Source organism: Somniosus microcephalus, chromosome 19 (assembly GCF_052327205.1).
Source record: "Somniosus microcephalus isolate GS21.2 chromosome 19, FLI_Smic_1.0, whole genome shotgun sequence".
Classification (NCBI taxonomy): Eukaryota; Metazoa; Chordata; class Chondrichthyes; order Squaliformes; family Somniosidae; genus Somniosus; species Somniosus microcephalus.
Window position 1 is genome coordinate 57767236 of NC_141005.1, and position 12344 is coordinate 57779579.

At 48.3% G+C, this 12344-nt stretch overlaps 1 protein-coding gene across 2 annotated transcripts in view; it reads left to right on the forward strand.

Moving 5' to 3' along the window:
• Window positions 1–12344, forward strand: part of sppl3 (signal peptide peptidase 3) — a 271477-nt gene that overhangs the window by 24361 nt on the left and 234772 nt on the right. The window contains exon 1 of one of the 2 annotated variants that reach the window (XM_085961835.1): window positions 11453–12169. The exons of the other annotated variant lie outside the window; for it this stretch is intronic. Coding sequence (XP_085817961.1) covers window positions 12147–12169 — 23 coding nt within the window. The 5' untranslated portion in view covers window positions 11453–12146. Of the gene's footprint in view, window positions 1–11452; window positions 12170–12344 lie in introns of those variants that run through there. 2 annotated transcript variants of the gene reach the window in all.

Here is a 12344-nt window from a genome sequence, read left to right on the forward strand (position 1 = left end):
AAAGAAGCAGGATCACCTCACTATTTCGGCACAATTATGATCTTTTAAATTTGGATGGATAGGGAATCTGCGAAGATTGGTAAGGATGGAATTTGAATGAGAAGTGGGACATATTACGGGACAAGATGCAGGCACAGAAATAAAGTGAACAAACTCTTTTAAATGCATTACTATAGAGCTACTAAAATGGGGGAGGGCAACTATTACTGATTCCTGGATGTATTTTGGGTATAATCATTAGGGCGTACACCTTTTAGTGAAAAATTTAGCATACTATTGGATTTCAATTACACACAGATAGTCTGTGAGGGAACTGCAATGTGGTTGTAATGTTTATCTGATCAGACTGAGTTGCGTTAATATAGCCAAGGAATGAGCAGTGTCAGTACAAAAGTTGGAGAATTAGTGCCAGGTGCAAATGCTTTAGACTGCACGCAAAATTCGTGCTCACTGCTCAGTAAAATGATTGGAGTTCTAAATCAAGTCTTAAAACCCAAACTCATTGGCATTAGACGTAAAGGGTGGACCAATATCAGGAGCAGTCTAATCGCAAGTCATGATTGCCACAGGCTTTTTTCACTTCTTAAAGGGGAGGTTCATTGATGTTGCAGCACCTCATTCTGCCAGTCCAGACTGCTGCCACCCATGCTGAGGTGGTGCAGTCTACAACTGGACTTTGCAGGTCCAGAGCTGGTCGGGGCATCCTGCAAGGCCATCTGAAGTCTCCCACACGGACACTCAGCAGCCTTCCACCAGTCGTGCTGCAGCCACTGGGCCAACACTTTGTAGGAGCACTAGAGTAGGCAAAGGCACAATAACGGCAGGCACTAAGGGATTGCACAAGGGTGAATACTTAATATTTTTGGTATAAATATGTGTTCACTGATTTTTGATAATATGTGTTCTGTGGTGTCTGTCATTTCAGCTTTGCAGTGTGATACGGCCTGTGAGAGGGATGGAATGATGGGGATGGTGAACAAAATGGATCTGGGCTTTAAGTCATCCTGGTGTGAGGCTGAAGGTCTGGTTTGGAGGAGGTGGCAGAGTTCTGTGACCACCTCCTTGGTGAGGCGGTGCCGTCTAATACACTGCTCCTCACTTAATTGAAGGTAGGAGAAGTGCTCTCAGAATACCCTCAGAAGGTAAGGCCTCCTGGTGAGAGCCCTGATGGCCCTCCTCCTCCTTCTGGCCACATGTTCCCATATTTCTTGCTGCCTATGCTCCCTCCTCCGTAGATCCTGGAGGGCGAGGGTGACTGCCAGTACAGCCCCCATTAATGTTACTAAGTGTAGCAGTTTAAATCTTTGAAGAATAAAAGTAGCTACTTTTGAGTTGCCACAAGACTCCTGGTACAACAGAACCTTCAAATTAGTGAATGAAACTGTTGTAGTGGGTGAAATTGACAAGAAACCACTGAGACTGCACTAACCTGACAGCTGCGAGTGACTACTGATGATCCCTTTAAATAATGTCCCTGGAGCTGGCTTCCTGGTGCTGCATGCCAGCTGTCCCTATCGGTGTTTACTCCAGATGCTGAGGTAGGTGGCGACAATCAATTTAGCAAATCGGGCTATCAGTGAGCGTTGCACACTCACTGATGTCACTATCTCTCTGGCTTGATGTTACTGGTGGCGCTATGGATGGGGAGTCATAATTGGCACGTGCCTTGCCCTGGCGATACTGCGCTAGTGCCCCATTAGCGCCATCTACTGGCACTAACGGGAGGCGCTAAGGGGACAATTTTTCCCCCAAATACCTTTACCTTGCAAAATTGTCTAAATAGGAAAATCAAGGTAAACGTATGTGCTTGTAATCTTCTGAGGTCAAGTAGAGAGCAATTGCCACTGCTGTAAATTTCAAACTCCAGGTCAGAAGTTCCCAGTATTAACTGACTAGAATAACTTGTGTATTTTTTTTAAAGCTTGTTTTATATTTGTAACAAAATGTGATGTCTGAAGTGTGAAGTATGCACTCTAGATGCAGCACTTGTCTTTTGCGGCATTGCTCACATCAAGTTAGATCATTTCAAATGATATAACAGGAGAGTTATATCATGTAGCACAAGACATATAATTCTGCTGCTGAGGTGGAGTTATGTTTAAAATGGCCTGTTCCTTTAAATCTCAAACCTAGGGGTGAATTTTAATGCCCAAAAACAGGTGCGTTGGGGTCGAGTGAGATGTTAAAATGTTAAAAATCTCAAACCGGACACTAACCCGCATCCAACCCACCCACTTCTGGGTTTAACAGAGGTGGGAAAGGGGGCGGGCAGTCAACCCACTCCCAGGAGGCGGGCTGGCAATTTAAATATTTTAATGAGGCTTGAAGCTTCAGATTTAACCTGCTTTGCTCCAGGGAAAAGGTAAGTGCCTTTACAGTACTGCTTGTGGGCCAGGAGGAGCAGAAGTGCCTCCCCCGCTGGCCCCCCAAGCTTACCTGCTTCCCTGGGATAGGACCCTCCCCCGCATCAGACCCCCTCCCCCATACAAAGACCCCCAGGGTCAGGGATTGGACCCCCAGGGATCAGACGCTCCCCTGGGGTTGGAGATCGGAACACCCCCCCGTCAAACCTCGCTCCCAGTACCAGCTGCAGACTCCCTATCTGTGGCTGCAGCGTGCTCCGGAGTGCTCCCCGCTCGACTGCAAGCCAAGCCTGTCCATATCGGGGCTCTAATTTCTGTAAATAAACACCAGGCCTAAAGTCAGTTAGAGTTTATTTTTTGTTGGCAAGAGAAGTTTGCAGGTTGGAAGGTTCTTGTAAATTTCTAGCTTCAGGTCAGAAGTTAACAGCACTTAACGACAGCTTACACTTTGGCATAATCTGGTAAATTTCCACCATGACAAACTGCCTTTCTTTTATAATTCTGACATTTTGAAGTATAACATCAGAGGTGTTTGACATTCTCATAACTTTTAATACTGTAAAAACCTGCTGAAGTCAATTTGCATTTTAAGCTGTTACACCTCACACCAGCGGGTTGAAAGCTAATACTATTAGACATTAATGGGCCACAATTTGCTGGAGCGTGCCCTGTGTGTTGATTTTTTTCCTCACCCATCAGCTCGAAAAAAATTTTGCCACAAATTGCTGGAAGTGCGAATTGATAACGATGTGGTGTGGTCAACGGGGCATCTGGGACCATGGTGAACAACAGGACCAATAGTTTATTTCCTTAACCAATAAAATTTAAGGATAAAGAAACAGAACAAATGACGGAGAAGGAAATAGGATGAATTTAACTCAAACTCAAAGGCATTGCTCACATCAAGTCAGATCATTTAAAATTATATAACAGGAGAGTTATAGCATGTAGCACAAGACATATAATTCTACTGCTGAGGTGGAGTCATAGAAACATAGAAACATAGAAGATAGGAGCAGGAGTAGGCCATTCGGCCCCTCGAGCCTGCTCCGCCATTCAATGAGATCATGGCTGATCATCCAAACTCAGTACCCTGTCCCAGCTTTCTCCCCATATCCCTTTAGCCTTAAGAAATATATCTAACTCCTTCTTGAATATATTTAATGACTTGGCCTCAACTGCCTTCTGTGGTAGAGAATTCCACAGGTTCACCACTCTCTGGGTGAAGAAATTCCTCCACATCTCTGTCCTAAATGGCTTACCCCTTATCTTTAGACTGTGACCCCTGGTTTTGGACGCCCCCGCCATCCGGAACATCCTTCCTGCATCGAGTCTGTCTAGTCCTGTTAGAATTTTATAAGTTTCAATGAGATCCCCTCTCATTCTTCTAAACTCCATCGAGTATAAGCCCAATTGATCCAATCTCTCCTCATAAGTCATTCTTGCCATCCCAGGTATCAGTCTGGTGAATCTTCGCTGCACTCCCTCCATGGCAAGAACATCCTTCCTCAGATAAGGCAACCAAAACTGCACACAATACTCAAGGTGTGGTCTCACCAAGGCCCTGTACAACTGCAGCAAGACATCCTTGTTCCTGTACTCAAACCCTCTTGCTACAAAGGCCAACACACCATTTGCCTTCTTAACCGCCTGCTGCACCTGCATGCTTACCTTCAGCAACTGGTGCACAAGGACACCCAGGTCTCGTTGCACTTCCCCTTCTCCCAATCTATTGCCATTCAGATAATCTGCCTTCCTGTTTTTGACACCAAAGTGGATAACCTCGCATTTATTCACATTATACTGCATTTGCCATGCATCTGCCCAATCACCCAACCTGTCCAAATCATACTGGAGTTTCTCGGCATCCTCCTCACAGCACACACACCCACCCAGCTTTGTGTCGTCTGCAAACTTGGAGATATTACATCTAGTTTCCTCGTCTAGATCATTAATATATATTGTGAATAGCTGGGGTCCTAGCACCGATCCCTGTGGTACCCCACTAGTCACTGCCTGCCACTCGGAAAAAGACCCGTTTATTCCAACTCTTTGCTTCCTGTCTGCCAACCAGTTCTCTATCCAAGTCAGTACCTTGCCCCCAATCCCATGTGCCTTAACTTTACACGCTAATCTCTTATGCGGGACCTTATCGAAAGCCTTCTGAAAGTCCAAATACACCACATCCACTGGTTCTCCCTTATCTATTCTACCAGTTACATCCTCAAAAAATTCCAGTGGATTAGTCAAGCATAATTTACCTTTTGTAAATCCATGTTGACTTTGTCCGATCCTGTCACTGTTTTCCAAGTGCTCTGCCATTGCATCTTTTATAATAGATTCTAGCATTTTCCCCACTACCGTTGTCAGGCTTACCGGTCTATAATTCCCCGTTTTCTCTCTACCACCTTTTTTGAATAGTGGGGTAACATTAGCTACCCTCCAATCCATGGGAATTGTTCCAGAGTCGATAGAATTTTGGAAGATGACCAGCAATGCATCTACTATTTCTAGGGCCACTTCCTTAAGTACCCTAGGATGTAGATTATCAGGCCCTGGGGATTTATCGGCCTTCAATCCCGTCAATTTCCCTAACACCATTTCCCTACAAATACTGATTTAATTCAGTCCCTCCCTCTCATTAGACTATATGTTCCCCGACATCTCTGGGAGGTTATTTGTGTCCTCCTTTGTGAAGACAGAACCAAAGTATGTATTTAATTGTTCTGCCAATGTTTAAAATGGCCTGTTTCTTTAAAATCTCAAACGTAGGGGTGAATTTTAATGCCCCAAAACAGGTGCGTTGAGGTCGAGTGAGATGTTAAAATGTTAAAAATCTCAAACCTGACACCAACTAATACAGAAAGGGTGTGGCAGAACCACTGAATGACTCTGGCTAACTGTATATAATTCTCTTTAACGATGTTCTAACACCAGCCTAAACCTGTACCATTGTGTTAGGCATTACCGTGTTTTGTATATAGAGTTTGCATGTACGGGGCGTGGCCCCTTTAAGAGCGCGGGAAAACGCGGGCAAACGCGATGACGTCACGTCGCAAACCACGGGACTGCCCAGGCAGTCCTCGTGGCATCTCCGTTGAGTAAAGATCTGTTTGATTGTTCTCTTGTGTCGATCTCCATTATTCGTACAAAAGAAGAGCACAGCATGGAAGCAAACGCCGTTTCACTAAAGCTACCGCAGTTCTGGGAGCAGCAAGCGCCCTCGTGGTTTATTCAGGTCGAGGCCCAGTTCGCCCTGAGGAACATCGATGCAGATCAGACCAAGTATCTTTCCGTGGTCTCCGCGTTCGACAGCTCTACTGCCTCTCGGATCGTCAGCCTCCTCAAAAAACCCCCAACGGAGCGCAAGTATGAAACCCTCAAAGCGCGGTTACTGCAGGTTTTCGGGCTCACAAAATCGGAGCGCGCCCGTCGATTACTCGCTATGCCCGGGCTCGGGGGCGCCAAGCCTTCAGAGTTGATGTGCCAAATGCTCACACTCCTGGGCTCAGAACGGGAATGTTTCCTATTCCACGAGATTTTCCTCAGCCAACTGCCTGAACAGGTACAAGCTGCCCTGGCCAGATCTGAAACTGAAGACTGCGCAACACTCGCTGTGGAGGCTGACAAAATTTTCGCTGTAACTCGGCAGTACTGCGCCGCCACGAGGCACCCATCCCCCGCAGACCCCGCCCCAGCTCGTCAGCCTGCTGGGCTGTGTTTCTAGCACGCGCAGTTTGGCGCGAAGGTGCAGAGTTGCCGCCCTCCCTGCAGTTTTCCCCAAAAACACCAACAACTGACACTGCGACCACCGAGGAACGGGTCTAACGGGCACCCCGCGGCCGCGATGGCGATCGGCAACGCGGGAAAATTGCTGTTCATCACTGATACTCTCTTCGGTCGTCGTTTTCTGTGTGACACCAGAGCGCAGTGCAGCATTTTACCTGCGTCCGCCCTCGATGTGCAGACGGGGAATCACGGCCCCGCCCTTGAAGCGGCCAATGACGGAACAATTCGGACCTTCGGCAGACGGCGAGTGGAGTTGTGCCTCGGGGGGCAACGTTTTCACTGGGAGTTTGTTTCGGCCAAAGTTTCCCAGCCCCTCCTCGGCGCGGATTTCCTGTGCGCCAACAGCCTCCTGGTCGACGTTAGGAACCGGCGGCTGATCAACGCAGCAACTTTTAATTCTCTTCCATGTTACTGCAGTAACACTACGTCACGCACCATCTCCTGTGCGTTCCCGACTCCTGATGAGTTTGCTCGCCTGCTCAGTGAATTCCCCGACCTGACAAGACCCACGTTCTCCTCCACAGCCACGGAACATGGTGTGGAACACCACATCACCACCAACGGCCCCCCGGTCTACGTGTGGGCCCGCCGCCTGGAACCTGGCAAGCTGGTGGTCGCAAAGGCGGAGTTCGCAACCATGGAACGGTTAGGGATTATTCGTCGGTCGAATAGTCCCTGGTCTTCACCCCTCCATATCGTCCCGAAGCCTGGCGGCGGATGGCGGCCATGCGGCGACTACCGACGACTAAACGACGCCACCACTCCTGATCGGTACCTGATCCCCCATATCCAGGATTTCTCTGCCCATTTGGCAGGGAACACCGTGTTCTCAAAAGTCGACCTCGTCCGGGGCTACCACTAGGTCCCAGTTCATCCACAAGACGTCCAGAAGACCGCAGTCATCACCCCATTTGGCCTCTGAGTTTTTACGGATGCAGTTTGGGTTAAAGAACGCCGCCCAGGCTTTCCAACGCCTGATGGACTCCGTGCTGCGGGACCTCAAGTTCCTCTTCGTCTACCTGGACGATATTCTAATTGCCAGTCCTACTAAGGAAGAACATACCTGTCACCTACACACCCTTTTTCGACGCCTCAGCCAACACGGCCTGATTATCAACTCGGCCAAGTGTCAGTTTGGCCTGCACCAAATTGACTTCCTGGGGCATCGCATCACCTCAGAGGGAGCGGTTCCTTTACCTTCGAAGGTAGAGGCAGTGACATCCTTTCCACGCCTGCAGAACATGAAGGCCCTGCTGGAATTCCTAGGCATGGTAAACTTTTACCACCGTTTCGTGCCTAAGGCGGCACTACTCATGCAGCCCCTGTACGAGGCCCTCAAGGGCAAGACTGGCAAGAACCCGGTAGACTGGACGGATGACATGGCCTGAGCGTTCGCTGACACCAAAAACGCCTTGGCCAACGCAACTATGCTGGCGTACCTGCTGCCAGGAGCCACCATCGCCCTCACCACCGACGCGTCGGACTACGCAGTCGGTGCCGTGCAACAGCAGTGGGTGAACAGGATGTGGCAGCCGTTGGCATTCTTCAGCCGTCAACTACGGCAGAACGAGAGAGCATACAGCACGTTCGACCGGGAGTTGCTCGCCCTTTTTCTGGCCATACGCCATTTTCGATTCCTACTGGAAGGACGTCCTTTCACCGCCTTTGTGGACCATAAGCCGCTGACCTTTGCAATGTCCAAGACCGCCGAACCGTGGTCAGCCCGACAGCAGCGTCAACTGACCTACATATCCGAATTCACCACGGATATACGGCATGTGGCCGGTAAGGACAACCTGGTGGCAGACTGCCTCTCCCGCGCAATCGTCAATACGGTTCATTTGGGCATCGACTACGCCCTCATGGCAGCGGACCAAGCCTCAGACCTGGAAGTCCAAGCTTACTGAACGGCCATCACTGGCCTCCAGTTGGCCAACGTCAAGTTCCATTTGGCAGGTACCACGCTGTTGTGTGACGTCTCCGTACAGGATCCTCGCCCTGTCATGCCGGTCGTCTGGTGCCGCAAAGTGTTCGACGCCATACATGGGTTGTCACACCCTGGAATGAAGGCCTCTCAGAAACTGATGTCAGCGAAATTTGTATGGCATGGCATGCATAAAGATGTCCGCGACTGGGCCAACACCTGCGTGGTCTGCCAAAAGGCCAAGGTACAGCGCCACATCAAAGCTCCGTTGGCCGCCTTCACAGTTCCGGAGTGACGTTTTGACCACGTCAACGTGGACCTGGTAGGACCACTCCCACCCTCCCATGGTTTTTCACACATCCTGACCATGGTTGACCGCACCACCAGATGGCCAGAGGCAGTCCCCCTGTCATCCACTACTTCGGCGGACGTGGCCAGGGTGTTCATTTCCTCCTGGATCGCCCGTTTCGGAGTGCCCGCAGATATTTCGTCAGACAGGGGACCGCAGTTTTCCTCCGAACTCTGGAATGCAGTGGCCCAAGGACTCGGTGTCAAATTACACCGCACCACAGCCTACCACCCACAGGCGAATGGCCTCTGCGAACGCTTCCACCGGTCAATGAAAGCCGCCCTGAGAGCCAGCCTCCAGGACGCTGGATGGGCAGACAAGCTACCGTGGGTCCTGTTGGGACTTCGCACGGCCCCCAAAGAAGACCTTCACTCTTCATCAGCGGAGCTTGTGTATGGTCAGCCGTTGCGAGTCCCAGCATCTGCCCAGCTAGCTAGTCACCAAGAGGCGGCCAGATGTTTCGCACCGGTGCCCACTTCGCACCACGGGCCGCAGAGGTCACACGTTCCCACGGAGCTTCACAAGGCTGAATACGTTTCTATTCGCCATGACGCACATAGGGATCCGCTCAAGGCCCCATATACCGGTCCCTTCCGCGTGTTGGAAGCAGGGGACAAAACCTTCACGGTAGACGTCGGTGGTAAACCGGACCACATTTCGGTCGACCGCTTAAAGCCAGCACATTTAGACCTCGACCGTCCCGTCGAGACAGCACAACCGCCGAGACGGGGTCGGCCACCCGTCGTCGTTACGGCAGACCAAGTGCGACCGCCCGCCAGACCGCCAGCCGCTCAGCAGCCTCCGCCTCGAGAGTACAGGAGTCGTTCTGACAGGCTTGTCAGACCCCCTCACCGTTTGACTTTGTCCGTTAAAGCGAATTCTGGGGGGGCGCATGTGGCAGAACCACTGAATGACTCTGGCTAACTGTATATAATTCTCTTTAACGATGTTCTAACACCAGCCTAAACCTGTACCATTGTGGTAGGCATTACTGTGTTTTGTATATAGAGTTTGCATGTACGGGGCGTGGCCCCTTTAAGAGCGCGGGAAAACGCGGGCAAACGCGATGACGTCACGTCGCAAACCACGGGACTGTCCAGGCAGTCCTCGTGGCATCTCCGTTGAGTAAAGACCTGTTTGATTGTTCTCTTGTGTCGATATCCGTTATTCGTAGGAATTCGTTAATTCCTACAAGGGAAATAAATAGGGGGAAAGAAAGATTGGATTAAGGGCGAAACAAAAAAGAAAAGTAAGAAAAATATTTTTAAAAATGAAAATTTTAAAAACATCTAAGAACAATTTACTACCTGCAGAAGTGAGACTCCACAGTTTCAATTGTTCTCTTTCTGGGCCTCCAAGATTGAATGGCATTGCAGGAACATAAATCTCGTCATTAAAAGTGTCCTTATGTTGTGAAATACCTGCCCTAACTTTCTGTGACGAGTTTAATTTGTAATTATGACGCAAAACCAGCAATTTCTATAGTATCCACAAATTGGGCAGACATAATTAAGTGTACAACTATGAAAATCATAGCATAGTTGGTTGATGGAAGGATACCTGGATAAGGAGGGGATGCAACAGTTTTGACAACCTTTGGCGGTTGGGAAGTACGGATAAATTTGGAAAGGGATGAAGGTGTTGAATAACATTTCCTACATTACAACAGTGATTACGCTTCAAAAAGTATTTCGTTGGCTGTAAAGCGCTTTGGGACATCCTGAGGTCATGAAAGAAAGAAAGAAAGACTTGCATTTATATAGTGCCTTTCACGACCACCAGACGTCTCAAAGCGCTTTACAGCCAATGAAGTATTATTTGAACTGAAGTCACTGTTGTAATGTGGGTAAGGCACTATATATATGCAAGTCTTTCTTTAGAAACTCATGGGGAGATTGTCGGCGAGATCCCATTTTTTGTGAGTTGTCCAGCAATTTGTGTTGATTCGCAACTCACGGCGTAACTCTTCCTTGCCACAAATTGCTGTTTTTTTTTTTTTACACACTATTAATGGCGAGCGCCATGAACTCACCGTTATTTTACCAGCAAATTCTGGGCCAATGTCTCAACCTCACCTGATGGAAAACGTATGCCATCTATTGGGAGGCCTGTGGACTAGCAGCAGAAATTGAGGTATCAGCAAATTGCTTTACCAGCAGCTCCTGCTAATAAGAGCAATTGTTAATGTGATCACCTAAATTGAATTCACATCTGTAAACATTTGTTGACTTAAAATTTGGAAAATTATAGGTTAGCCAGATGTGACAAGACCAGGCAGGAGCTTGACCATTGGAAGGGAATATGTAGTAAAATGCTATAGTATCCACAAATTGGGCAGACACAGTTGAGTGCACAACTATGAAAATCATGGCGCAGTTGCTTGAGGTAAGGATACCTGGATAAGGTGGGGTTAAAATGGCAAACATCTTAACAACCTTTGGCGGTTGGAAAGTACGGAAAAATTTGGAAAGGGATAAAGGTATCTAATAAAGGAGGGAAATTAAAAACATTTCAAAACAAACTAAAGTTGGAATTGATGCGGCACATTTAGAAAGTCATCGACGTAGCTTTGTCCCATCATGTTTATTGACACCCGAAGCGACAATGTCATGGTGGCCACAAACACAAATGCCATTGCATTTCTTGCATGTGACAAAAATGACCGTGAGCTCTTCCGGACTAACAACAACTTGCATTTATATAGTGCCTTTAACATAGTAATATATCCCATGGCGCTTCACAGGGCGTTATCAAACAAAATTTGACACTGAGCCACATAAAGAAAAATTAGGATAGGTGACCAAAAGCTTGGTCAGAGGTAGGTTTTAAGGAGAGTCTTAAATGACTAACCTGAAACTGTGATTGCCACCACCACTTTTATTGTAAAAAAAATTAGAAACACCATATTTGAAGGCTGTGGGGGAGAGATGTTGAAGAATTAAATGAAAGTCAGAGGACTTTTAGAAACACAGATAGCGTGTCCCAAATTTCAATGAGTGCGCTTGCGTGGGGCGTAGTGAAAACAAACGGGAAAGGCGGTGACTCGGGGGATTTTTGCCTAACATTTTGATTATTATATCTGATTCAACTGGAGCCCGAGGAGGAGTGGCGACGGTGGTGCTGGTTTATAGACAACGGCACACTTGGTGGCACCCAAACTCACTGAGAAAGGGGCGGGAGCCACAGCCTGGACCGGGACACGGCCATGACTTGAAGAGAGAGAGAAATCCCCTCTGTGTGCAAACACCAACCGGCTTCAACATTTGGGGAAGGAAGGGGAAAAACTGATTGTTTTTTTCTTCTCGGAGAAGAGGGAGAGAGACAACAACAAAAAAAGGGACAGAAAGAGGAGCCACTCGCAGGGCGGCTGGAGACGGCAATCTTTTGAGATTTACCCCTTTTTTATATAACAAAAAAAAAACCATACTAATTTTGTTTTAGGCTTTGTGTCGGCGGAGACAGATCATTTTTTTTAGCCCTCTGGTGCACAATGAAGGCGCCTGTCCGCCATGTTATAACGATGGCCAGGAATTGACTGGATCTGTTCTTTTTATGTACATGTTTGATTTTTCTTTTTTGATAAAATATTTTTTTTAAATTCCCGTCGAGTTTAATCCCCCCCGGAGGGAGGGAGGGAGGAGGAGGAGGAGGAGAGCCGGAGTTTGCAGCCGCCGCCACTTTGTGTGTGTGTCTCTCTCATTCTCTTGTTTTCGGAGCTGCCATGGCCGAGCAGGCGTATTCCTGGTGAGTCTATTCCCACCACCTACACATGCATTTCTTTTATTTTGTTATTTACTGATCCGGACGGTTTGGCAATCTCGAGCTGTTCTCTGCCCGCTGGGTTTGTTTTGATTGTAGGCCGAGGTGCAGCCTCGGCCTCGCAGTTTGAAGGGGGCCGGGGAGGAGGGGGTTTATTTTT